The 27506-nt window shown below is 48.8% G+C and overlaps 1 protein-coding gene across 1 annotated transcript in view; it reads left to right on the top strand.

Annotated features, from left to right (window-relative positions):
* Positions 1-4003: 4003 nt before the first annotated feature.
* Positions 4004-27506, top strand: part of LOC136841702 (phosphatidylserine synthase-like) — a 419092-nt gene continuing 395589 nt past the window's right edge. The window contains exon 1 of the mRNA XM_067108922.1: positions 4004-4359. Within this exon, the coding sequence (XP_066965023.1) occupies positions 4190-4359 (170 nt within the window). The 5' untranslated portion in view covers positions 4004-4189. The remainder of the gene's footprint in view (positions 4360-27506) is intronic.

Below are 27506 nucleotides of genomic sequence, written 5' to 3'. Positions count from 1 at the left end.
GAAAAACACTTCTCTATGATCTGATCCCTTAAATTAAAATTGACCTCAGCTGCAGGGTACTCACACGACTTAATCAAATTTCTTAACCTAGTTAAGTAAGCATCCATACTTTCGGATGGACCTTGGCAGGCTTGCCTGAAAACATGCCTCTCATATGCAACAATCTTCTTGGGCATAAAATGGTTATCCAAAGCTGCAACTGCATCATCAAAAGTATCACCAGCAACAGTTAATGTTCTAAAAATACGCTGTACTTCCATACCTGCTTGGTGAAGCAATATAGCTTTTTTCTGGGCATCTGTTATACCACTACCTTGTATATAGCATGAAAAAGACTCCTTCCAGTCTGCCCACTTCTGGGAAACATTTGCAGACTCCTCAGGGGAAAATGCTGGTAAGGGCATTAACTGTAGCGGGGTAGCCATCGTCACTGGTAATCTAACTTAGGCTAAAGTTACTCATGTATCCAGCAGGGTAGGCTAACTAAGGCTACCGTAGTCTAGCCTTGGCTCTATGCAAACTTGGCGGCTCCAACACAAACCAGGTTTCTGGATGAACAGGCTCTTGACACCTCATAACTTTGTTGCAGACGTCTCTTCACAGGTTATCCTCGTCGCCATTTGTAATAGCCTATATGTGTGGAGCATGGTGTAATAACAGCAGCATCTTAGCAGCAACATAACTTTATTTCCGTTACTGTTCCGACATGGTATCAACAACCAAACACATGGCGGTCTTCTGGCGTAATACATTCAAAACATAGAATGTTCCCAAAGTTAAGGGAGAATGCCCCAAGAGTTAAGGTACATAGTGCATTAAAGAAAATGGGTTTTTTTACAGACACTACACCTGGGCACCAGTGTTTGGCACAGCTTGTACACCGGACCACTCAATTGAGTTGGCCAAGCATACAGCAACATGAATAGTGGGTTGCAGGGACAGCCCATTCCACAATCTTGCCTCTGCTGCTACGACAACTGCAATCACTGCACTCGCTATGTCCGACTCCGCTGCCAAACCACTGACGTTTTTCTTGGCACTCAGCCCTCTGCAACACTTCTTCAGGTGTCCAGTTTTACCGCACCCATGACATGTCATGTTTCTCGCAGGACATGAGGAATACCCAGGGGTATGACGAATACCACAATTACCCCAGGGGTGTGATTGTACTTTCACAGGGGCACTCTTGTCACATTTACTAAGGGCAGCAACCACGTCGGGTTCTTCCTCACACACTTCAGCAGCAGCTGCTCTAGGGGAGCTGCTAGGCCATGCCCTATTATGAAGGGCGTCATCACGGGCGGCCTCAAACGCACTGCACATGACTCTGAGGGAGTCGCTATCACGAATATCATTACATGACTGAAATACTTGCCTTTTTAGTACTTTATCACTTAGACCTACCATGAGCTTACGCAATAGCATATATTCAGATAAATCATGATTACAATTAGGACATGTGAATGCACAATCGGTAGCCTTTTGCGTACAGTTAATAAAAAATCATTAAAGGACTCACTAGGCTCTTGGGCCAAATCAAAAAACTCTAGCCACTACACTGCTTGATTAGAAGCTTTTACCACTAATTGCTTAACCGCATTGAATGCCCCTTCAGTGGAGAGGGCACTCCACTGCGCGTCGGTATATCTAGAATCAAGTGCATGTTGCAATATCGGGACACAATGTAGCCTTATGTGATGAACAGCCTCGTTAGGCTTCAACTTGCATAGCCACAACCAACACTCCATTGACCGTTTCCAAGGCCTGAAGGCTGCAGGGGACACCTCAGCCTCGCACTTTTCTGGAGCTGCTGATGAAGGGATCCTTGGTTGGGGGACATTGCTACCCCGGAGTGACAACGTTGTTATCTCAGCCTGAAGTTTCTGGATGGCCTGTTGAGCCTGTAGCATTGAAGCCGGCAATATCCTGACGCCGGTTCCTGAACTTCCTGTCCTTGCAATTCTGCCCCTAGGGGATGCAAACGAGGGTCGTCTTGGCGGTGGTGCCATGCTGTACTATGGTTATGGCTGTAGGTCCTATTTCTTCATTCACTGCACCATGTTGGGTCTAATGCTAGGCAGGATCAGGAAATGATACTCAGCATGGTTTCTTATCTTCATTGCAACTGACTCACAGCGGAAGATGGAAGTACAGATAGCTTGTGACGTGGACAATGATGTCACTTATATGGGCGGTGCTTAGGCGCTGCTAGCAGGTTCGTCAGTTAACACATCTTACAGAAAGTTATGAAGTTTTCTGCTATAGCCTATCTCCAAGTACATTATTTTAAGTTTCTATTAAGCTATTTTTCATTTTACATTTCTTGTAATTTCAGACTGAGTGACAGAGTTAGATACATCCATGGCTAACGACTCGGAGGAAATCAGATGGATTGACCGAATCCGGGCTATAACCTTTCATAGAGGCCAGGGATGCTGGCGCATCCTTCGTTTCACGTTCCTGGATAGCTAAATACATTAAAAGAGATGAATCCTTTGTTAAAAGAAACTGGAACAAAAATCCATATGACTGTCATCACAATAAGAGTGAGAATCTTTGAAGGCCTGAAGTCCTTTCTCAGGAGTCAAAAGACATCATAGCTGAGGCAGTGGGTAGACCAAGAAAGTCTTTACATAAATTGGCGCTTGAACTAGAAACAAAAAGGGGAAAGAAGAGAAGTTATAGTGCTGTATATCGTGAGTTGAAAAAATCTGGTATCAAGCCATTTCATGTTATCAGCAAGCCCAACATCACTCAGCAACAGAGAGAAGACCGTGCATGGTTTTGTGGTTCATTTCTTAAAGATTGGGATGAAGCTGATTCTCTCCATGTTGCCGCATCAGATGAATTCTTCATTTACACAGTCAGGAAGCCAAATCATAAAAATGACATCATTTGGGCTGCAAAGTTGGGTGATATCAGCGATGACGTGCGCTATCGCCAAGTTGTGAAATTTCCTGAATATTTGGGAATTTTTCTCTGTTTCACAGCCAAACGGTTAATGTGGATCATCAAAGAACATGAAATGGCGAATACCTCAGAGAAACTGTGCTTACTGGTGGAGTATTTCCTTTCCTCAACAATCCTGAAAATGTGTTGTCTGTTGAAGAAGTCACATTTTTGCATGATAAGGCACCATGTTTCAAGGCTCTTCAGACAGGAGCTGCTTCGAAACAGTGGTATCAATTTCTTCTCGTCAAGTAAATTTCCAGGTTGCTCCCCTGACCTTAATGTGTGTGAAAACATTGGTAGTATCTTAAAGGATCGTGTTGAAGCAATCACAGTGAACTATGATGGTATACCAAGCCTCGACGACCTGCGAAGAGAGGTGACCGAAGTGCTAAGGGGAATGGAGTTTGAGTGTCGGCTTTTTTGCGATTTGCTGAAATCATACCCCTCAAGAATGCAGGCTGTGGTACAGGCAGATGGAGGCCACACAAAATATTAAATACTCAGAGAGAAAGTTTAATAAATACCTGTTCTGAATTACTTTTGTTTTTGTCCATATCAAATTTAGTTTATGCTCTAATTTCGAAACACCCAGTACATGGTTGTCATCATCCTGCTGTTAGTCCAAATATTCCTTCTTATCTCTTCTTGACCTTTGTTTAACTTCACTATCTATAATTCTACCTTGCCTTCTTCATCTTCTCCCCAAGTATTTGTCTACCTGTACGTTTTGCTTGTCTGTTCATTGTTGTATCTCAAGCCTACTCAATACCCAAGGCAGAGAGAACCATGCCCAAAGTTTCCATCTTGTTTCCCTACTTCCCAGTACAAGTCTGTGTTTCCCAGTTTGTTCGTCTACGAAAAATACAAATTACCTTATAAAAAAAAATATGCTATTTTGATCGCACAGCAGACTAGCCTTCCCTCCCTCCAAAAACTCTCCAGCTTCCTCAATAAGACCGATTGTTTTTACTATCACAAGAACATATTTTGAGTCGCGCGTTAACGTTATCGACAAAAACATTACTGATGGTATATAGGATATTTCCGCTAGTAAACTCTTATCTCGATATACTATTTTTTCAGTAACCTCTGTGCTTGAGGTGTTTTTTTTTATTTTTATAGTTAAATGCATATGATAAGAGGACGCTCCTAGCCGCAGTTATATTATATATATTAAAGGCATGCAAAAGAAAAAAATAATGCGCAGAACGAACGACAACCGTAAACATTATTAACAATGGCTCACAGGAGGAGGACGTACTCCTCTGGATCTGATGCCTCGGATCATTTTATTTCCATTAATGAGCGCCCTGTCGATGATATATCGCTCGAGTTCTTTTACAGGCCACATACGATAACCTTACTTATAGTTATCATTGCTGGCCTGATATACTTCGCTTTTACCAGGTAAGCTACACTACGGTTTCCACACTACATTACAAGACTAGCCTACGTCAAGTTGATTGTTCTTAAACTGATAAACTATGATTGTATCTGATAGTTTTTGATGTGGTGTTGTCTTCTGATTGTATCTGATAGTTTTTGATGTGGTGTTGTCTTCTGTCATATTCAACGTTTTCGTAGGAAATGTTTTCACTCGGCTCATTAGACGTGTAACCTCCCGTAGTGTAGCTGACATAGCTATTGCTAACGCCGACCGGGATCCCAAGGCTAGTGGGAACCACCTACAAACAGGTGTACACTAAGTACACTACAGTACAGTACAGTATTGTAAGTGCGAAAAAAGCTGAAACGGTAAAAACAGGGCTACTATAGTGAAACCTAAGCCAGCTGTTGATGCAGGCTCTGTACTTAGGCGACCTGAGCAACACGACTTGGCGAAGTGGCCCTCGACCCTCCCTACCTAACCTAACCCTAAAGGTTTGGGTTCCCACTGGGTTACTCTCATGTTTAGGTAACTGGTGAATTATAGTTGGTTAATTAATCATTTACGTTGCAAATAAACGTCAAAAATCTTAGAACCAGGTCAAAAAAGAACAGAAAACCACATTTCACCAATATTAGACTGAATTCTATTGGAAACTAGGCTACCAAGTAACCAACTTTATAACACTTTGACAGAGAATAGATGCTGCCATTTCTTAAGTTGGGATTTGAAGGTATAGGCAACTTATCACAAACATTACGGAAGGATGACAGCACAGCTAAACTGAAAAGAAATCTTGGGAAGAGCACCAACACTAGAGTACAGTAGTACAAACAACTTCATGACACACAACTTATAAAAGAATGAGCTGCATCATTTATTGAACAATGAAAAAATATTGCAGGACAAATGGTGCAATACCGTACTCCACACGCAAACTTGTGCAGTGAAACTTCCTCTGTTCTTGCACAATGTACAAACCATTGGTCTTTACGTGTGGAAGATGCTTCACTGGGGCAGGAGACTGCCCATTTAACTTTAAACAAGGTGTTTAAGTGTGTAACTGACTACCAGCTAAGGGTGGGAGTTCTGCCAACCCAGTCAATACACATTCACTTTACTCTTGGCCTCCGACGGAGAGAGGTGTGTGCTCTTCCCTCTCTGCTTGCTGTTCGACACCACTGTTTGTTTATGTTGTGGTTTATATATATTAGCATGTTGTTTTTGCTTATTTTGATATAATGTGCTTATGTGATATATGCAAATCCAACAACTTATTTGTTCCTAAACAATATACAAACCTTTTGGTCTTTGTATAGGAATTACCTTTAGCACAGCTGGAACCAGCCGTTTAACTTTTAAACAAGGTGGCATGGTAGTATCTACCGTACAACCAGGTGAGGGAGTCTCACCCCTGACCCATAGAGCATTACTTTACCTTCAGCCATGCTATGGCAAGGTTGTGCTCTGCTACCCTCAGTCCTGTTTACCATTTTTCACCTTGTTTATGCTGTCAGCATCAGTTCTTTTCCCTGTGGGATAGTTTAATTTTTGTTTATTTACAACTATGTATGTGTTTGTGTGTTTGCTATAGTGAAATAGTGCAATGCAAACCCATGAATCATCATAGCTAACGGAGTGTAAGGCTGTACCCAAGCAGAAGTGCCTTGGTACAGCAGGGAAGGCTTGTAGCTGTCACCACTTGACGATTGATATAGATCCTCATACCCTTTGCACGTCGTGCAGGGGGTATGAGTTTAATCCTGACTCTGTGTGCGTGAGGAGTGCCATGGCTGGACTCCAGAGCAGTGGTCGAAGGATCTGGTAATGAAGTGTGTCAGAAGAAGCCCCCCAAGTCATCGTCTGGGGGTAAGACGCCCCTATAACTCCCTTGGTGGCTAATCCTTTGGATGCATTCCTCCCTCTAGTGAAAATTCCATGCTTTGCTACCTCTCCTTCAGGAGAGGTTTCCCCTTCATCGTATTTGTGTTTGTTCTGACACGATATGCAAACCATCGGTCCTTTACATTAAGAATTATTTTCAGCGTAAGCTGGAGATGGCCGTTGAACTTTCAAACAAGGTGGTTAGGCAGTTAACTACCGTTTGGAAGGCAGGAGTACCGCGTGCCCGAATGTAAACATTCCAATTTGCTTTCGGCCGCCGTAGACTGCAGACGTGCTTCTCGCTATCTGCCTGACTGCCTTTGAGCTTTTTTCCTGGTGGGAACTTTCTGTTTTGTTTTTCTAATAAATGTTGATAAGTCTCTTAAGCCCTCCTTCACCCAGCATGTGTGTCCTGGGGTGGGAGGCAAGAAATGTAATTCATTTAGATCTAGCGTTGACATGGACCCACACGCTCTCTGCCCCACCTGCGGGGGACGTTTGTGTTCACACGCTTCACCCCGTGCTGAGTGTTGCTCCTGGTCTGCCGAGCAGTGGGTGAAGTTTGAGGGGAGTAGATAATACCGTAGGAAATGCGCCAAGGGATCGTCCGAGGTTAACACGCCCCTGACAATTCCTGTGTTGGCTGATCCGTTGGGATTGTTTCTCCCTCCTGGCAAGCTTCCCCTTCTTGCTGCCTCTCCCTCGGGTGAGGACTCTTCCTCCCCTTCCTCATTCGTTTCATCGGGTGTGGAAAGACACGGGGGAACGGACATTTAGGACATCCTTTCTTGGGCCTCTCCTCGCTCTGGGGGCAAATTTTTTCCCCCGGAGCGAGTAGAGGCTTCCCTTTTTGAGCCAACTCTGTCCTCAGGTTTTGGGACCAGGTACCTGATCTCGCCTCTGCCTGGCTGCACCTGGTGTTCTGTCACTGGAGGGTCTGTTGTCCCATTTGTCAGGTGCTCTGGTGACGACCTACGCAGCCACCGCTTCCACCACCATGACCTCCACCACGTCGTCATTTTGGTAAGCTGCCTGTGTTATAGGCAGTGGCCTCGCACCTGGACACCCAGGTGTCGGCCACTCCTGCCATGTTCCACTCTATGCTGCTGCCTCCTGGGTTCCTGGCCCCTCGCACATGGTGACTTCATCAGTACCATACCTGTCGATGCCTGCTCCTGTTGCTGACCCACACTCATTCCTGACCGCGGTTCTGGCTCCTTGCTTCCCTGACACTCGGCCTGGCCTGGCTTCCCATGTGCCACCTGTGCCTCCGATCCTGGCTTCATCTTCTGGCTTTCCTGGCTCCCGTGCTACTGTACCTGCCCCGGTAGCTGCTGGCCTGAGTACCGTCCCCACTACCTGAGTTGCGCCTGCTCCCCCCCGTTGCTCCTGTGCCTTCTGCTCCTTCATGGATGGGGGACCTGACTGCCATCCTGAGGAAGATGATGAAGAAGAGATGGAGGAAGGCGTCGTCATCTTCGTCGTCGTCGTCTGCTACCTCTTCCTCTTCTTCTTCCGAGGCTCGCCAGCCAAAGAAGAAGAAGCCTGCCTCTCCCCCACCCCCCCCACAAGCCGTCTTGCACCAAGACTTCTAAGGGACTGCCTCCTTCCACAGGGAAGGCAGTGGGATCTCTCGTTGGCTCTTCCCGGTCCACAGGCCAGGGAACCGATGCGTTGATCCCCAGGTCAGTTGTATCAGGAGCTGAGGGCATACAGACTGCGGTTTGCACTCCGCCCACTGCGCCGAAGAAGCCTGCTTATAAAGCCAGTGGCACCGTGTCGGACACTTGCTCACGAGTCGCTCTGAGTACCCTGGTCTGGTATGGGAGAAACCTCTCTCCATACCGACTTGGTCACAGGACGGGAGAAAGGGTCCAGGCATGCAGGTGCTCAGACTCTTCCTACTGGTACTTCTTTGAGTAACAAGCCAGGTTCCCTGGAAGGTGCACCAGTCCCTTGGGTCCGGACACCTGGGGAGGTAGAGAAGAGGTCCTCTGCTCGGACTTCCCAAGAGGTTTCAGCCTCGAAGAAGACTGGGCCACATCCAGAAGACTGCGCAAGTTCTCGCCAGCCAGCTGCGTGCTCAACTCCTCCCAGTCCCCGACCACATTCGCGTGGCCAGCCTGGCTTGACTCATATGAGCCACTCCGCTCTTCTCGGGAGAACGCTTTGCCCAGGCAAAAGCGTTCTCCTCGACCCAGTTTCCCGTCACCACTGTGGGTTGGTGACCGCTGCTCCTGATGGTTCTGCCAGCAAGACCAGTGGGAGCGCCCGGTCCCCCTCACCTGTCCCCTCTGCCTCCTGGGCTCCTCCCAGGGGGTGCGAATCGGACAGGAAGAACTCCAGTGAGTTGTTTCCCCAGGGTTCTACATCAGGGGTGTACGTGCCTGGCTCGGTCCTTTGTTCGGCCAAGTGGTGCGCCTGCGTGGTGCAGGAATGATTACAGGGGCCTGCTGAGGTTCTCCCTCCTGCAGGGAGAGTACATCGGGAGGACTCCACCCTGGAAGGACTTGAGGGTCCTCTTCCCCAGGATGCAGACACCCCTGAGATACAGAGGACGTTTGCTGAGGTAATTGCGCTGATTCGTCAGCACAACTACCTCGGGGAAGGGACCACGGCCTCGTCTGTGGATCATCTGTCATGCCTAGAATCCTTTTGTGGACCCAAGAAGAAACCCAAGGCTTTGGTGGGGCTGCTGTGGTCCGTGCTTGCCGAGGGGGCTACTCGATCAGGTTAATGGTCTTGTGTTTGGGCAGGACAATTCACTTCAGTCAAACCGCTCAAACTAGCTACTTCCCCCTCCTCTGCCTCGTCAGAAGCGTTTCTACATGCCGTCAGAGAGGTCATTGCCGTCTAAGCAGGTTGACCAGGATCTGGTTCGCCTGGATCTGGGTCTTGTTGCAGCAGGTTACTGCAGAGAGTATCTCCTTCTCCCAGCAAGAGGCCACAACTGTGAAAGCCACTGCCATGGCGGGCTTTCCAGGCAGTCTCCTGGCTGGATCTTTGGTCCTTCACAGTACTGTATCCGAAGTGGCTGCTTCCTCGGGCACTATCGTACCTGGGGAAGACTCCGCTTTCGGGAGACTGCCAGTCTGGAGGTAGAGCCATCTCCTACCTCGCCCACCAGACAGAAAACCTGTGGGCTAACCTGGTCCTGAAGCGAAGGGACGCCATTCTTTCTCGCTTCTTCAGGTCCGTGGGGCCGAAGTGGGCAATGACCCTGCGGAAGGGACCATTGCTGGGGTCTACCTCTCTCTTCCCTAGAGAGTTGGTGGACAAGCGTCGGGCCAATGACAGCAGCCAGCTTGTTCACCAGCCAATGGCCAAGACCTCCGGGTCTTCACATTCCACTGCGGCCAGGCCCTCAGGTCAGGCTAGCAATTCCTCGGCCCCTAAGAAGTCCCAGTCTTCGAAGGGATCCCATGGAAACACCCAGCCTTATTCTTCCTCTGGAAAGGGTGGATCTTCCCACCCCTTTCAGCCCGCTTTCCAGTCAGGAAAAGGGGGCAAGGGAAAGAAGAAGAAGGGGAAACACTAGGGGCAGCATTCCCCCCCAGCTGCTGCCGAAGGTGGGGGGTTGCCTGTCGAGCCATTGGGCAACATGGCAGTGACACGGAGCCGAGACCTGGATAGCGGATGTCCTCACCTACACTCCGGTCCAACTGCGCACCTCTGCACTACAGCAAGTAGTACAAGCCATGCTGAGCATGGGTGCTGTGGAAGTCATGTCGGACCGGTCCCCAGGCTTTTACAGCCGTGTCTTCCTTGTAGAGAAAGCCACAGGGGCATGGAGACCGGTCATAGACCTCTCTCCCTGAACCGATTCGTTTGCCAGACCTGACTCTGTTCACGATGGAAACAACGCATTCTGTGCTTGCTTCCATCAGGAAGAACGACTTCATGCTTATGGTGGACTTGAGGGATGCGTATTTCCAAATACCCATGCATCCGTCCTCTCGCAATTACCTCCACTTTATTCTCGGGTAGTCAGTCTTCCAATTCAGGGCACTCTGCTTCGGGCTCTCGACCTCTCCCCAGGTGTTCACGAGAGTCTTCTCTCTCGGTCAGCTTGGGCCCATTTGCATGGGATACATCCACTAAGGTAACACGACGACTGGCTCTTCCTGGTGAGCTCCCACTCACGGTTGTTGCAGGATAGGGATTGGCTCCTCGAGTTTTGCCGCAATCTTGGGATCATGGTGAATCTCAAGAAGTAGGATCTGACCCCCAAGCAGAGGATAAAGTACCTGGGCATGCTGATAGCACAATAACAGTGAAAGTCTTTCCCTCACACTCTCGCATCAGCAGGTTCAGGCAGGCAGCACAGCTGTTCCTGTCTCGACAGAAATAGCCAGCCTGGCAATGGCAAGTCGTCATTGGTCACCTGTCGTCGCTGGAGAAGCTGGTACCTCATGGGTGCTTCACCTGCAGTCTCCACAATGGAGACTAAAGGAGTATTGGTCCCAGTCCCGAGACCCCCAGTCCTTTCTCATCCCTCTATCCAAGGAGTTGAGAGAGGACCTTCGCTGGTGGGCAGATAACAGGAACCTTTTGATAGGAGTATCCCTGCATACTCCCCCTCCGGACATGCTGCTGTTCTCAGATGCATCGACCGAGGGATGGGACGCACACCTGGAGGAGCTACTTACTTTTGGGAGTGTGGCACCGAGACGACAAGCACCTTCACATCAACATCCTGGAACTGAAGGCAGCCTTCCTGGCTCTCCAAGAGTTCCGGGATCGATTGATGGGACACTCCGTGGTACTGATGAATGGCAATACCACGGTACAGTAAACCCCCCGTATTTGCGTTCTCATGATTCGCGGACACACATTCGCGGGTTTCTCTGTGGAACATATCTAGCGATTATTCGCGGAAAATTCGCCCATTCACAGTATTTTTCACTGAGAAATATCCACTAATTACTGTATTTTCATACAATTTTCATGAATAAATGCACTTTTCGTAATAAAACTATTAAAATACTCAGGTATAAGCATTTTTACAGGATTTTTCTTGTGTTTAAACTATCAAAATGGGCAGTTCTAAGTGCTTTTAGAGGGGTTTTAAGTACTCGCGGATTTTAGCTATTCACTGGGGGGTTTGGTATACATCCCGCGCGAATACGGGGTTTTCACTGTAGTGCATATGTCAACAAGTAGGGGGGTCTAGTATCCCTCCCGCTCCACCAGTTGACGATGCAGTTGCACAAGTGGGCCGTGGCTCATTTGGTAGAGCTGTCAGCCAGGTACATTCCAGGCAAGAGGAATGTTGTGGCATACAAGCTCAGCTGCCAGAATCAGGTGATCAGAACCGAATGGTCCCTTCACTTGGAAGTCATAGAAAGGCTGTTCGACCTATGGGGGCGTCCAGTCATCAGTCTGTTCACCATGGGCCACTGCGGAGGACACGTTCCAGCACCCGTGGGACAACCTTGATGTCTACACCTTTCCTCTGTTCTGTCTGATTCGCAGAGTGATCAGCCAGGCGATGATCACTCTGAATCTCAGAATGATTCTGGTGGCACCGGCCATTTGGTATCCCGACCTTCTAGTTCTCCTCTCCGAGGCACTGAGAGAGATCTCCCCCTGGCCCATCCTGCTGTGTCAACCCCACATAGAGCGGTACCACTAGGCAGTGTAGTCCCTGTGTCTTCACGGCTGGAGGGTATCCACCATTTCCTGCGAGCGAGAGGCTTTTCACGTCGCGCAGCAACGGAGATGGCCGGGTACCTCAGACAATCCTCCGCTGCGGTATACCAGGGAAATAAGTCCGTCTTCTGTGGTTGGTGTCATGGACAGGGTATCTGTCTGGTCGGAGCTACTGTTCAGCAGGTTGCGGACTTCCTCGTCTCCCTTTGCCGAGAGAAGCTTCTCTCCGTTTCAGCCGTGTAAGGCTACCGCGCTGCACTCGGCCTAGTCTTACGGCTACTAATGAGAAGCTTCGAAAGGTCTTGCCCACCCAGGGATCTCAGGCCCCCTGCATGGAATGTCTCTCTCGTCCTAAGGAACCTGACTCGTGCACCGTACAAGCCTTTACGAGAGTCGTCAGACAGGGATCTGACCCTCAAGACCATCTTCCTGCTAGCCCTGGCATCGGCAAAGAGAGTTGGCGAACTTCACGGACTTTCCTTTGATGTTAAACACTCGAGGGGATGGGGATCAGTTACGCTCGATTTCGTCCTGGATTTCGTAGCGAAGACTCAGAATCCTTCGGTCCTTGACGCACGGTTCGAGTCCTTCACGATCCCCTCCCTAGAGGACTTTGTAGGTAATGAACCAGACAAGATGCTACTGTGTCCTGTTAGTGCTGCGGCGCTATCTGAAGAGAACTCGACACCTCCGGCCTGAGTGTCGACGACTCTTCATTAGTACTGGCTCAACCAAGAAAGAATTGTCCAAGAACACCATCTCTTTCTGGCTTCGTGGGACGATAAGGAGAGCATACTCTGCTGCAGGAGAAGACGACACCGGTACACTTCGTCCGAGAGCTCACGAGGTCCGCAGCATTGGTCCGTCCCTCACATTCCAGAAGAATATGTCGGTGTCACAGGTGCTGAAGGCGGGGGTGTGGTCCCAGCAGACTACTTTCACCTCATTCCACCTCCGGGATGTTGCACACAAGTCCTTGGACACTTTTTCATTGGGTCCTGTGGTGGCTGCTCAACAAGTTGTATGGCTTACCCAGCTCCTCTAACAGGACAGGTTGCATCTCGCCTAAGTTGTACGGTTGTGATTGGGGGAATGAATGTGGAGTGACTGGCCTCTCTTCTTTCTCCCTATCCTGGCTCTCTTCCCACGGGCAGGGAGCGGATGTGCCGTTACAAGCTGGATATGGTGGTCGATGCAGGTAAGCATCCAACGGGAGCTTCCGTTCTATTTTTCCGTTCAGTTTGATAGAAGCAACCCCACTCCTTCCTCTTGCAAGGGGAGGAAGGAGACCATGACTATCAGACAAACCCAATGCTTGTATTTGTCCTTATGTCATCTGACATCAAGTTCTTTCCAGCCTACTTTGCATGAACTGATGTTTTCCTCTTTCATGCAAAGGGGCCCAGAAGTCTGACAACTGATCCTGCGTTTCCTACAACCCATTCTTTTGTCAGAGGCAGCTTTTTCCCTTCCTTGCTCTCACGACCAGGAAGGGAAGACAAGGTGGTGAACTCCAGTCAGTTCTTAGAGACTTAATCAGATTCCTCCCTCCAATCAGTAAGTCTCCTAATGTAAAGGACCGAGGGTTTGTATACTGTGTCCGAACAAATAACAATTTTTAAAGTAAATTGTATTTTTCCTAACTATACAAACCCGAGGTCCTTTACACTTTATGCCCACCTCATGCCACTCCTCAATCTGATACCGGGGCTGAAAGGCAAATTGGAATGTTTACATTCGGACAGGTGGTACTCCCACCTCCCGGATAGTAGTCAACTGCCTAACCACCTTGTTTGAAGTTCAACGGCCGTTTCCAGCCTATGCCTGAAAGTAATCCTAATGTAAAGGACCAAGGGTTTGTATAGTTAGGAAAAATACAATTTACTTTAAAAATTTTTATTTTTCTTGACTATACAAACCCGAGGTCCTTTACATTACATTTCTTCCAACACGATATGCAAACCGTCGATCGTTTACATTAGGCATTACTTTCAGGCGTAGGCTGGAAACGGCCGTTAAACTCTTGAGCAAGGTGGTTAGGCAGTAACTGCCGCCAGGTAGGCGGGAATACCCGCCTGCCCGGATGTAAACATTCCAGTTTGCTTTCAGCCATCATGCATTGCTGACGTGTTTTTGGTTCTCTCTGTCTCTGCCTGGCTGTCGTTAAGCTCTTATTATCCCGGTAGGATCTTTCTGTATTTTTGTTTATATGTACGTGTGTTTGATATTTATTAATACAAACCCACGATTTTTTATAACCTTGCATAAGCTGTCGTTCCCTGCACTGTGTCTTGGGTTTGATGGCCAAGGGCATAATTGGAGAAGCGTAACCGAGTGATAATGCTTCTCTTCCATCAGCCCTTTACATAAATACTGTAGGCGCCCCTGTACATTTGTTGATATAGTTTGGGACGTAATATCTTCACTTCCCTACATTCATCGGGACATAAGAGTTCGTTCCCTTCTTGGGCTTCCGCCCTCCATGTATAAGGGGCATCACTAATTAGGAGGAAGGAGAGACTGCCATCCTACTTATGCTGAGTGTTGCTCGCCGCCTGCGCTTGGAGAACTGCGGGCCGGGTGGGAGTTTGCGGGCGTCGTCGGTAAGTTCCACTTCCACGGCGCCCTTGGTGGCCTCCCCTCCGTCCTTTTTTCTCTTCCCATAGGTTCTTCCTTCTCCCCTATAGTAGATCTCTCTCCTTCGCCCTCTTCGCTCGCTCGTCGGGCGAAGACCAGGGGCGGGGAGTGATCGGGCAACCTCTTGTAGAGTACCTCCTCCCGCTGCGTAGGGCAGTTCCGTTTGTAGCGAGAGGAGTCTCCCTCTACTAATCATCTTTCCTTTTTTTTTCAGGTTGACAGTGAGCATCACAGATACAGCAGTAGTTGGTTGGATATAGCAAGGATATCTTGCATGAAGCAGGCCTGACATTTAGTGTTGCTTCGGGATCGACCACAATACCTGGTTAGGTGACATACTTCCACGTCGGGATCGTTCTGACTCTGTTCCTGCCTGTGTGGATCGATCGCTGTCATTGCTGGTCTTCATGTGTGCTGTTGCACGCCTCCTGCGTATCTGTGGTCCATCTACTCCTGCTGTTCCCTGTGTTATGCTCTTGTCAACTCGACGACAGTCTGGGCTGCTCTTCCTGGTCTCCTGCCACAGCCGCCCTGATCGTTCCTGTCGCTGCTGGTGACTCTCATGTGACATTCCTGCCCGTTGCAGTAGCTCCTGCCTTCCGAACTAACGTAGCTCCTGCATCGGCTGTCCTGATCGGGCCCGCCACTTCTCCTAGTGGTCTTGCCCAGGGCTGCTTCCGTTGTGTTCCTGCCAGCTGCCCTGGAGGTTACAATGTCTGCCATCCTGTAGAAGATGTTGGCATGAAAGGGAAGGAAGTTGCCTTGTGAAAGTGACATTCCTGGCCGTTGCAATAGCTCCTGCCCTCCGAGCCTCTGCCGTAGCTCCTGCATTGGCTGTCCTGATCATGCCTGCCGCTTCTCCTGGCGGTCATGCCCGGGGCCGCTTCTGTTGTGTTCCTGCCAGCTGCCCCAGAGGTTACAATGTCCGCCATCCTGTAGAAGATGTCAGCATGAAGATGAAGGAAGTCGCCCTGTTGAAGCGATGTTCCTGACCGTTGCAGTAGCTCCTGCATCGGCTGTCCTGATCATGCCTGCTGCTTCTCCTGGTGGTGGTGTCCTGGGCTGCGTCCATTGTGTTCCTGCCGGACTGCCCTGGAGGTTACGATGTTTCGTGTCCACCATCCTGGAGAAGATGTTGGGGTGGAGGTGAAGGAAGCCGCCCTGTGGAAGTAGCCGCCGTCTTCTTCATCTTATCTCCGATTTCGTCTTCTGCTGCATCTTCCCTTCCTCTCCCGAGGTCCAAGGGGGTCCCGAGAATCGGACAGACCTCCGTCAGCCGAAGGAGAGGAAGGCTGCTCCTTCCCTTTGATGCCCTTGGACGTCTAGGGACTGCCTCCTTCCGAGGAGGCAGTGGGTCTCTCGTTGGCTCTTCCCGACCTTCGGGTTAGGAAACTGATTGGCATAGCCCTGAGTTTTGTGTTTCAGAAGCCGCGGGCATGCAGACCTCGGTTTGCAATCCCGTTCCCAGTCCTAGAGGTCCCGCCCCTAAGACGGGGACTGCTTCAGGCGCTCGTTTGCAAGCCGCTCCAAGTGCTCGAGATTCTATGGAATATCGAGTATCCTGATCTGGTCTGGAGAGATTTTCCTGGGCCCAGTTCAAGAGCAGTGCGAGAGAAAGGGCCAAGGCAACCAGGTGTCTCGGCTCTTCCTGCGAGCACCGCAAGCACTCCCCGAGTGTTTGCCAGTGCTCAGTCGGGTTCCCAGCCTGGTGTCTTGATCCTGTCGGTTCGAACATCAGAAGAAGCAGGGAAGAGATTCCGTTCAGGAGTCCTGCAGGACTTCTAAGGCACTGACTCTCTTCCGGGAGACAAGTTTCTCTCGTTGACTCTTCCTGCCCTCGGGCAGGAATCGATTCGCATTCTCCCGCGGGATCTTGCGTTTCGCGGGCCGCGAGACCGCGGCCTCTCGAGGCCACGCCCTCGTTGCCAGTCTTGGAAGTCTGCGTCTAAGACTGGTTCTGTGCTTGGCTCTTTCGATCTCTTAGGAAACAAAGCAGCCGCTCCCGATTTTTGGGAGTCTCATGGGTAGCTCGAATTCTATGAATCACAAGCACTTTCCTGACAAGAGGCACAGGACAAGACAAAGTGCCGAGACACACAGGTGTCTGGTTGCTGGGACACCCAGGTGTCTGGGTGCCGAGACGCCCGGGTGTCTGGGTGCCGAGAGGCCAGGTGTCTCGATACTGTACTGCTCGCCAGCTGCTTCGGTTGGTCGGGCGGGCTTCATTCTTGTGTCTTGAACTTTAGGGTTCGAGCATGCAAGATAGCAGACACAGAATTCCCCTTTGAACCTTCTTCTAGAGGGGCCTCAGCCTCGAAGGAGTTTAGAGTTCGGGAAACTAGCAATTGTTCACAGCAGAAGAGTCCGGCCTGCCCAGTTATGATTGTGTTTCCGCGATCAGCTCGACTCGGCTCCCGGTCGTGCTTATGAGACTGGCTCGGCTCGACTCTGCTTGCCAGACTGGCTTGGCTCGGTTTGGCTCGCCCGGCCTATCTCCCAGTCCGCCGCATACCAACCAGCTGGATCGAGTTCGCATGATCAGCTTGACTCGGCTCGACCCCTGGTCACGCTTACGAGACTGGCTCGGCTCAACTCGGCTTGCCAAACTGGCTCGGCTCGGCTCAGCTCGCCCCGCCTGGCTCCCAGTCCGCCGCATACCAACCAGCTGGATCGCGTTCGCGTGATCGGCACGGCCCTACTCGGTTTTTTCCGATCCGGGCTCTCGGCTATGTTCGAGTGAACTTTTTGCTCTTCCCAGGAAAGCGCTTTGCCACGGCACAAGTGCTCTTCTTCCCCGTGGGACAGTAATCTCCTTCGGTTGATTATCGCTCACGGTCTGCCTCTCCTGCTTATCTTACTGGCTGGACAGGTGGGGATACTCTGTCTCCTCATCTGTTCTCTTCTCTCGGTTGTTCCGAGAGGCGTGAGACGGACAGAGAGAGCTCTGACTAAATTATCTTCGGAGTTCAGCTGGCTGGCGTACTTCGTGTGTCGGTCCCCTGACTCTCTCGTAGTATAACCAGGTAGCCGAGGAGGGTTTCATGGGATCTGTCAAGGTCTCCCTCCAAGGGGAGAGGTACAGGAGTTTTCATGCTTCAGAAACAGCGAGGGTCTTCCTCGTCAAGTTGCGATCGCCCCCGTGTTTTCGGAAAACTTCGGCGAGCATCCCCAGGACAGGACCGTGGCTCCCCCAATGAATAACCTTCATCACTCACAACCCTTGCAGTTCCCGAGGGACCGAGAGTATCGTGGACCACCGCGGTCCTGGCTTCCGAGAGCGTTCTCGACCTGATGAATTCTTTTTTTCGAAGGAGTTAATTCAGGTCGAGACACCATGCTTCCACCCCTGCCTCGACAGAATATGAATTCTTCTTGCCTCAGAGGGTCTTGCCGACTGCAGTTTTTTGGGCAATTCTGGTGCCAAGAAGAAGGACTTTTTCCCAATTCGGATCTCCGGTTTCGTAAGTCCCGAGCTGGCTCAACCCTTAGGAACGAACCTTTACTTGGTTCTGCCTTTCTCTTTCAGAGATTTGCCAGATACATCGGTAATCAAAGTTCGTACCAGGGCACCGACTTGTTCTTTGGACAATGGCAAAAACTTTGGGTCTTAGTCATCTCAACTCGACCTTGAGTTCAAGCCAGCCCCCTCAACTCCTTAGCTAAGAAGTCCTAGGCTTCAGAAGAAGATTGCAACTGCTGATACCTGGACGAAATGATACTTATCGAGTCTGTGGAACTGGCAGCGACATTGCCGAGACCTGGGAATGGATTCCTTCAGGAGAAGTATCTATTTCCCTTAGGTCTCGGCAATTCTTTCCATTGAACTTCCATCCCGCCTCCTCTCCCGTGCTCCCGATTCAGGAAGTGCCAGCCCGGCTAGAGCTAATTGGCTCGGTACCCTGTCATCTTGCAGAAGCTTCCCCATGGTGGAGAATGGAAGTCTGCTTCCATTCCTCCATCCTTCTTTCCTCTTCGATGTATGAGGAAAGAGTTAGGCCAATGCTTGATTAAAGGAACCTTCGAATATGGTTGCATATTCCCCTCACATCTTGTGTCTACTTACGGATTCACAGATTGAGGAATAGGTGCACACTGGTAAGACCTTGTCTTGAAGTTGTGTGACCGAGACGATTAGTACCTTCTCACCACCGTCCTGGGCTCAGGGCAGCCTTTTGGCCATCCGAGAATTCAGGATGGGTTTTGCAGCACTCACTGGTTTCATTGAACAACAAAACCACAGTAGTGGCAGTTGTCAACAAACAAGAGGCAATCGTTTTTTCCTCCTGTTTCATCTCAACATTAGCAGGTACTCGAGTGTTGTTCTATTGTACACTCGACAGCTCAATTAACCAGATGCATTCCTGGTGGGGATGTACTGGTAGGCAAGTCTGGCCTCGGGTTTGAGTGATCAGGACAGAACATGCTGCTCACTCTTTCTTCACGAAGATTCATGCAGAGACTGCTCGACTGAGAGATCCCTACCATCCTTCTGTTGCCTCCCTGCACACAAGTTGGTAGTTTTTTCTCGCTCCTTCATACCAGACCAGGGGCCACTCCGTTGAGGCATGCTGTCTTTTTGGTGAAAACTCGATATCGACGTTTTTTCCCTCCGTATTTGTCCGTTTCGCTAGGGGTTCACAAACATTGCTCACCCCGAATTACAGACAAATACTTGAAGACTTCGCCTCTATCCGACCTGATTGCCGAGGCATCGAGAAGAATTCTGCTTGACCCAACCTCCTGTGCAGCTACACAAGAAGCGGTTCTTGAGGCAGTACATCCCTGTGTTCAGGACTGGGAGACTTTCCAGCTTTCCTTGCAAGCACAGTCTTTCTCGCCAAGCGGCAACGGATATAGCTGGATATACCTTGAAGTCCTCTGCAACACTGTCCCAGGGACTGGATCCGTCTTCGCTGGTGGTATCGTTGTCGGAACTTCTTGGGTCAGAGCCGCTCGACAAGTCTGGACTTCCTCGTCTTCTCCGCCAAGGGTTGCTTCTCTCCCTTTCATTTGTGAAGAACGTAGGCCCTTGCGACCTAGTCTTCTATCTGAAGTAGCCTTCGTCTCCTCAGTCAAGAGTTAGCTACAGACGAGAAGCTTCTTCAGTCGTGCTCTCCCAGGGAACTGTTTCCTGGGTGGCATGCGACTCTCATTTAGGGTTCCTGTCCGTGCTCTGCACGCGCTCTTACGAGAGTCATCGGATAGAGATATGCCCTCTTAGGACCATCTCTCATCTTACCCTGGCCTTGGCGTAGAAGATGGAAGAACAGGGATGGGGATCATACCTCGACTCCTTCTTCTCGGATGTCGTAGGTGGACTCAAATCCATTGGCATCGACTGTCGGGTTCGAGTCCTTCTTGTTCCCCTCCTCCTGGACTTTGTATCGATGATCCAGATCATTCGTTACTTTGTCCTATTGGGAGCTGTGGTACTTTCCGAAAGGCTCGACATTCCTAACCTGGATGTCGTCAATGTTTTCGCTAGTACTGTCTCTCCCAAGGAAGAAATGTCTAAGGACACATCTTCCTCCTGACTTCGTGAAGTGATCAAAGGAGGTACTTGGCAGCTGACGACGACGATACCGGTACCTTTCACCCGAGAGCTCACAAAGTCGATGGCTTGGTCCATCCCTCGCATTCTGGAAGTTTCTGTCGGTCTGGAAGCAAGACGTGGTCTCTTAGACCACACTCTTGTCTTCTTCCTCTGGGATCTTGCCCACAGGCCCTTGGAACCCTTTTTTTCCTTGGCTCTGTGGTGGCTGCTCAACAAGTTGTGTTGTCTTACCCAGCTCCTTCAAGAGGACGAGTAGCATCTTGCCTAAGGTGTTGGTTCTGGAAGTGAGAAGGATTGGTTGAGTGACTGGCCTCTCTTCCCTCCTCCTTCCCCATCCTCCAACTTCTCCTCCTTAGGGATGAGAATAGGACTCAAACCAATAGCTGCTGGAACTGGCACTGAACCGGTAAGACTACACATTGAGCACCCGTTCTATTTTTCTTATAGAATCATAGGAGCAATTCCGCTCCTTCCTCTAGCAAGGGGAGGAAGGAGAGACTGGCAATATGGGAACCCTATCTCAGCTTTTCCGTACTGCCTCCGACTCCAGATCCTTCCAACCTATTTCGTAGGAGTTACGTTTCCTCACTCATGTGAAAAGGTCCAGTATCGGACATTTGATCTTGCAGTTCCTACACTCCGATCAATATGTCAAGAGGCACGGTACTCCTCCTCGCTCTTTCGACCAGGAGGAGTAACCCAGGTGTGTAGAACTCCAGTCAGTTCAGGAGACTCACTCAGATTCCTCCCTCCAACCAGTGAGTCTTCCTAATGTAAAGGACCGAGGGTTTGTGTATATTGTGTCGGAACAAATAACAATTGTTCCGACACAATGTATTTTTCAAACTATACAAACCTCGGTCCTTTACATTAGGGATTACTTTCAGCCCACCTGGAAACGGCCCCTCAAACTGTTGAGCAAGGTGGTTGGTAGTAACTACATCCCAGGTAGGCGGGTATACCCGCCTGCCCGGATGTAAACATTCCAGTTTGCTCAATCATTTAACGCTGGACGTTTTCAGCCTTCTGCCTGACTGTCGTTAAGCTCTTAATATCCCGGATCTTTCTGTATTTTTTAGGAAAAATACGTGTGTTTGATATTTGTTAATACAAACCCACGATTTGTGATAACCTTGTAAGCCATCGCTCCCTGCCTGTGTCCTGGGTTTGACGGCCAAGGGTATAACTGGAGTAGCGTAACCAAGTGGTAATGCTTCTCTCCAGCGGCCCTTTACGTAAATACTGAAAGCGCCCCTGTACTTTCGGAGATATAGTTGTTCCGACACAATATACAAACCCTCGGTCCTTTACATTAGGGATTACTTTCAGGCGTAGGCTGAAAACGGCCGTTAAACTCTTGAGCAAGGTGGTTAGGCAGTAATTACCTGCCCGGATGTAAACATTCCAGTTTGCTTTCTGCCTTCATGCGTTGCTGACGTGTTTTCGATTCTCTCTGCCTGACTGTCGTTAAGTGTTAAGAAATCCCGTGAAATCTTTCTGTATTTTTGTTTATATATACATGTGTTTGATATTTGTTAATACAAACCCACGATTTTGTGATAACCTTGCATAGTAAAGTCGCTTTCCCTGCCTGTGTCCTGGGTTTGACGGCCAAGGGCATAACTGGAAAGAGCGTAACCAAGTGGTAATGCTTCTCCCAGCTCCCTTTACGTAAATACTGAAAAACGCCCCTGTACTTTAGGAGATATAGTTTGGGACGCAATATCTTCACTCCCCTACATCCATCGGGACGTAAGAGTTAGTTCCCTTCTTGGGCTTCTGCCCTCCGTGTGTAAGGGGCATCACTAATTTCTTCCTACTTAGCAGACACAGAATTCCCCTTTGAACCTGCTTCTCGAGGGACCTCGGCCTCGAAGGAGTTTAGAGTTCGGGAAACTAGCAATAGTTCATGGCAGATGAGTTCCGCCCTGTCCAGTTCCGATTGTGTTCGTGCGATCGGCTCGGCTTGCTCGCCCCGCCCAGCCCCTGGTCGCGCTTGGGAGACTGGCTCTGTTCTGCTCAACTTGACTTGGCTCGGCTTCATCCACCTGCCTCCCAGTCCACCGCATACCACCCCTGGATCGCGTTCACATGATCGGCTCAGTTCAGTGCTGCTCGGCTTGGCCCCACTCAGTTCTTCCGAATCAGGTTCTCAGCTCTGTTCGAGTGAACTTTCTGCTCTTCCCAGGAAAGCGCTTTGCCACAGCACAAGCACTCTCCTTCCCCCGTGTGGCAGTAGTCTCCTTTGGTTGAGTATCGCTCACAGTCCACCTCTCCTGCTGGTCTTACTTGCAGGACAGGTAGGGGTACTCTTTCTCCTCACCTGTTCTCTTTTCCTCTCGGTGGTTCTGAGAGGCGCGAGACAGACAGAGAGAGCTCCGACAAATTTGTCTTCGGAGTTCAGCTGCCTGGCATGCTTTGGGTGTCAGTCCCCCAATTGTCTTGTAGTACAACCAGGTAGCTGAGGAGGGTTTCTTGGGATCTGTCAAGGTCTCCAAGGAGAGAGGTACAGGAGTTTCACGCATCGGAAGCAGCGAGGGTCTTCCTCTTCAAGTTGCGATTACCCTCATTTTTGGGAGAACTTCCGAGAGTGTTCTCGACCAGATGAATTCTTCTCTTTGGAGAAGGAGTTCATTAAGGTTGAGACACCAAGCTTCTCCCCCCTGCCTTGACAGAGTACAAATTCTTCTTGTCTCGGAGAGTCTTGCCGACTGCAATTCTGTGGGCAATTCTTGTGCTAAGAAGAAGGACTTTGTCCCAATTTGGATCTCTGGTTTCTTAAGTCCCGAGTTGGCTCGACCCTTAGGAATGAACCTTTACTTGGTTCTGCCTTTCTCTTTTAGAGATTTGCCAGATACCTCGGTAATCAAGGTTGGTACCAGGGCACTGCCTTGTCCTTTGGACAGTGGCCAAGACCTTTAGGTCTTAGTCATCTTGACTCAACCTTGAGTTCAAGCCAGCCCCCCTCAACTCCTAAGAAGTCCCAGGCTTTGGAAGAAGATTGTGGAGCATGTAGCCCTCTTCTTCCCTTCTAGGAATGTGCGCATAACTGTGTCTCTTTCCACCCTCTTTTTCATTAGGGAGGAGGGAAGAAGGGAAGAGAGAAAGAAGTATCGACTGGGAAGAAGTTCTCCTACTGCTGATGCTTGGATGAAATTATACTTATCGAGTCTCTGGAGCTGGCAGCAACGTTGCTGAGATCTGGGAATGGATTCCTTCAGGAGAAGTATCTATTTTCCTTAGGTCTCGGCAATTCTTTTCATCAAACTTCCATCCCGCTTCCTCTCCCATGCTCCCGATTCGGGAAGTGCCAGCCCAGCTAGAGCTAATTGACTCGGTATCCTGACATTTTGCAGAAGCTTCCCCATGGTGGAGATTGGAGGTCTGCTTCCATTCCTCCATCCTTCTTTCCTCTTCAAAGTATGAGGAAAGAGTTAGGCTAATGCTTGATTGAAGGAACATTCGAATATGCTTGCATATTCCCCTCACATCCTGTGTCTACTTACGAATTTACCGATCGAGGAAGAGGTGCACTTGTAAGCCTTTGTCTTGAAGGTGTGTGACCGAGACGATTAGTACCTTCTCATCACCATCCTGGGCTCAGGGCAGCCTTTTGGCCGTCCGAGAATTCAGGATGAGTCTTGCAGCACTCAGTGGTTTCATTGAACAACAAAACCACAGTACTGTACTGTAGTGGCATTTGTCGACAGACAAGAGGGAATTGTTTTTTCCTCCTGTCTCATCTTGTAGGGCAGCATTTTAGCCCTACAAGAGTTTCAGGATCAAGTGATGAGCAATGCATGGTGTTGATGAACGACAGTACCACAGTAGTGGCATATACATTAATGAACAGGGGGCAACTGGTTTTCCCTTCAGCTCCACATGTTGTCGGTGGAACTACATGAGTGGGCGATAGCATACTCAATAGAGCTGCTGGCCACGTACATTCCAGGGAACTGGAACACGGTGGCAGACAAGCTCAGTTGCCAGGGTCAGGTCATAGGGACATGGCCCCTACACCCAGACATTGTGGAAGGTTATTATAATCTTGGGATCTCTCAGCGATAGATTTCTTTGCAACCCGACACAACAGAATCTGCCGGTGTTCTGTTCTATCATTCCAGAACTATGGGTGGTTATAGGAGACACCTTCCAACACCCATGGGACAGTCTCGAGGCCTATGCCTTTCCACCATTTGGTCTGATTCATCAGGTGATCAAAAAGGTCATGATCACCCTGAATCACAGGATGACCCTGGTGGCTCCCAAGTGGCCACAGGCCAAGTGGTATCCAGACCTGCTAGCTCTGCTGTCCTTGGTACCGAGAGAGTTTCCTCCTTGGCGCAACCTGCTATGCCAGCTGCATGTAGAGGTTTCACCAGGATGTGGAGTGTCTGTCACTTCATGCATGGAGACCATCCAGCATCTCTTGCGGGCAAGAAGTTTTCTCGCTGCACAACGACAGAGATTCTGGACACCGTGTTCCTCTGCAGCTGGGTGCCATGGGTACTAGGGGAAATTAACCATCTCCTGTGGCTGGTTTCGTTGACAGGGCCCCTCTCCGGTAGGAACTATTCTTCAGCAGGTGGCAGACTTCGTCGTCCCTCTTCACTGAGAGAAGCTTCTCTTTGTCTCAGCTTTTTGAGATACAGAGGGCAGTTGAACATCCCATATGTTAAACTGCCCTTGGCCAAGTCCTTCACTTGAAGGGCATCAATCTCCTGCAGTCATTGGACAAAGATCTGACCCTCAAGACTGTGTTCTTGCTAGTAATGGCATCAACAAGAGAGTTGGCAAGCTACTGGCCTTCAGTGCTAGCACTCGAGGAGATGGGGACCTTCCATGCTCAAGTTTGTCACAGAATTCGTAATGAAGACACTGAATCTGTCAGTCCCTGACACCAGATTTGATCCCCTCTCTAGAGGACTTTGTTGCTAGTGATCAGGACGGGACACTACTCTGTCCAGTTGGAGGACTGCAGCACTATCTTAAGAGGATTCGACATCTCAGGCCTGAGTGTCAACAACTCTTCATCAGTATTGGTTCTACCAAGGAAGAGATGTCCAAAGACGAAGATTTCTTTCTGGTATCATGAGACAATCCAGGGAATTGGCCCATTCCTCACACTCCGGATGAACCTGTTGGTTCTACAGGTATTAATGATGGGAGTGTGGTCTCTACAAACAACATTCATGTCCTTCTACAGTCAGGGCATTGCCCACGGGGCCTTGGACTTGTTTTTTCCCTGGATCCTGTGGTGGCTGCTCAACAAGCTGTGTGGCTCACTAGGCTCTCCTAGGGGACAGATAGCATCTCGCCTAAGGTGTACGGTGGCAAAAAGAGAATGTGAGTGAGTGACTGGCCTCCTCCCTTTTCTCGTTTACCTTCAGAAGAGAGTTAAGTGGCCAATTGTCACATGCTGGTCAGGTGTGTCATGTGAGTGAGCCTACATAACTGAGTACCCTATCTATAATCTAGAGTAGGTTATTAGGTGCAAGTTCTTCCCCTCTCTCTAGCAAGGGAAGAGGCTGACAATAAAACAAACCTGTTGGTTATATTAGCCGTTTATTTTCTCCAACACTATGGGTTCATCCAAGTCCTTTTTGAATTAATAGCACAAACTCATTAATTCAAAAGACCCAGAAATCTGAGAGTTGAACATCCCATATGTTCAACAGATCAGAGGCATGGGACGCCTTCCTCTGCTCTCCGAGACCAGAAAGAGACCCAGGTGAGCAGAACTACCAGTCGGTTCAGATATTTACTCAGAATCAACCTGCCAAGAGTAAATCTCCTTATGTAAAAACCAAAGGTTTGCATTTGTGTAAGAAGAAATTGCAAATTTTTAAGGGGCGCACTGATTGCCGAATTTCGAGGAATTATTGATTTTTAGTTTTTTGCAGTTTTGGACAGGTATATGTCTAAATAAACATGTCCTGAAATATTATTGCTAAAAAAAATTTTTTGAGTGGGATTTTTTACATTTTTGTTCACTGCATTTACCGGCATTTGAGCAGCATCGAGCGAAAAATTGTCGAAAAATTTCTGTCTTTTAGGTGGAAGTTAGAAATATACTTCACATTGTCTATGATAGAAACAGACTCTCTCTCTCAAAAAAATATATCACGCTAAATATGTATCTATGTATCTTGATATCACCCTGTGAGCGACATTGAGCGACAAGTTGTACAAAGTCTGTATGACTTGCCAATTCTGGATAGTAGAAAGTGAGAAATTTACTTCAGTATCCTACTAAAAGTACCCATTGTCTACGATAAGAGCTGGCGCATTCTCTAAAGAAAATATCAACTCGAAGTAAATATATACTATATCTATGTATCTCGATATTTTGAACTCGTCATAGTCGTATCACAGATGTACCATGCCAACTAGTATACATATAATTTGTTCCGACACAATATACAAACTGTCAGTCTTTTACATTAGGAATTACTTTCAGCGCAGCTGGAAATGGCCAGTGAACTCTCGAACTAGGTGGTTAGGCAGTTAACTACCGTCCGGGAGGCAGGGGTACCGCCTTCCCGGATGTAAACATTCCAATTTGCTTTCGGCCACCATGCTCTGCAGACGTGTTTCTCACTCTCTGCCCTGACTGCCGTTGAGCTGTTTTTTTCTGGTGGGATCTTTCTTGTTTGTTCTTTAACCCTCTAACGCCGAGCCTCTATTTACAAAAGTGTCTGTCGTATCCCGGCGGCGTTTGGGAGTTAGCGCCGAAGCGGAAAAAAAGTTTTTATCAAAAAATCACAGGACGCTTAGTTTTTAAGATTATGAGTTCATTTTTGGCTCCTTTTTTTTTGTCATTGCCTGAAGTTTAGTATGCAACCATCAGAAATGAAAAAAATATCATTATCATATATAAATATTTAAATATATGACAGCGCAAAAAAAATTTTCATATATAATTGTATGCAAATCGCGCTGTGAGCAAAACGGTTAAAGCTAACGAGTTATTTTTTTGTTCATGCAACTTACCTGTCAGATATATATATAGCTGTATTCTCCGAAGTCCGACAGAATTCCAAAAACTCGCGGCACACGCAGTGGGGCCAGGTGGTTAATACCCATTCCCGCCGCTGGGAGGCGGTATCAGGAACCATTCCCATTTTCTATTCAGATTTTCTCTGTCGCCGGTACTGTCAACAACTGTTTTCAGTACCTCCGTCTTTGGATTTCGTAAACTCGTTATTTTCCACTTAAGTATTCTATTTGACTTTTGGTTTTTGTCTTTGGATTGTGGATTGGCATACGCTTTTGTGGAATTTGCTTTTGATTGCTCTTTGGATGATGTCTGGATCTAGTTATGCTAGCTTCAGAGTATGTTGTGTGAATGAGTTTAAGGTGAGGCTACCGAAAGTTTCGTAGATCCTCACTTTACATGCATGAGGTGTAGGGGCAGGTTTGCTTGATAAATGATCGCTT

The sequence above is a fragment of the Macrobrachium rosenbergii genome, chromosome 9, assembly GCF_040412425.1.
Source record: "Macrobrachium rosenbergii isolate ZJJX-2024 chromosome 9, ASM4041242v1, whole genome shotgun sequence".
NCBI classification, from domain to species: domain Eukaryota; kingdom Metazoa; phylum Arthropoda; class Malacostraca; order Decapoda; family Palaemonidae; genus Macrobrachium; species Macrobrachium rosenbergii.
Note: the sequence above shows the minus strand (reverse complement) of the source record. Positions and strands in the feature narration are given on the sequence as shown.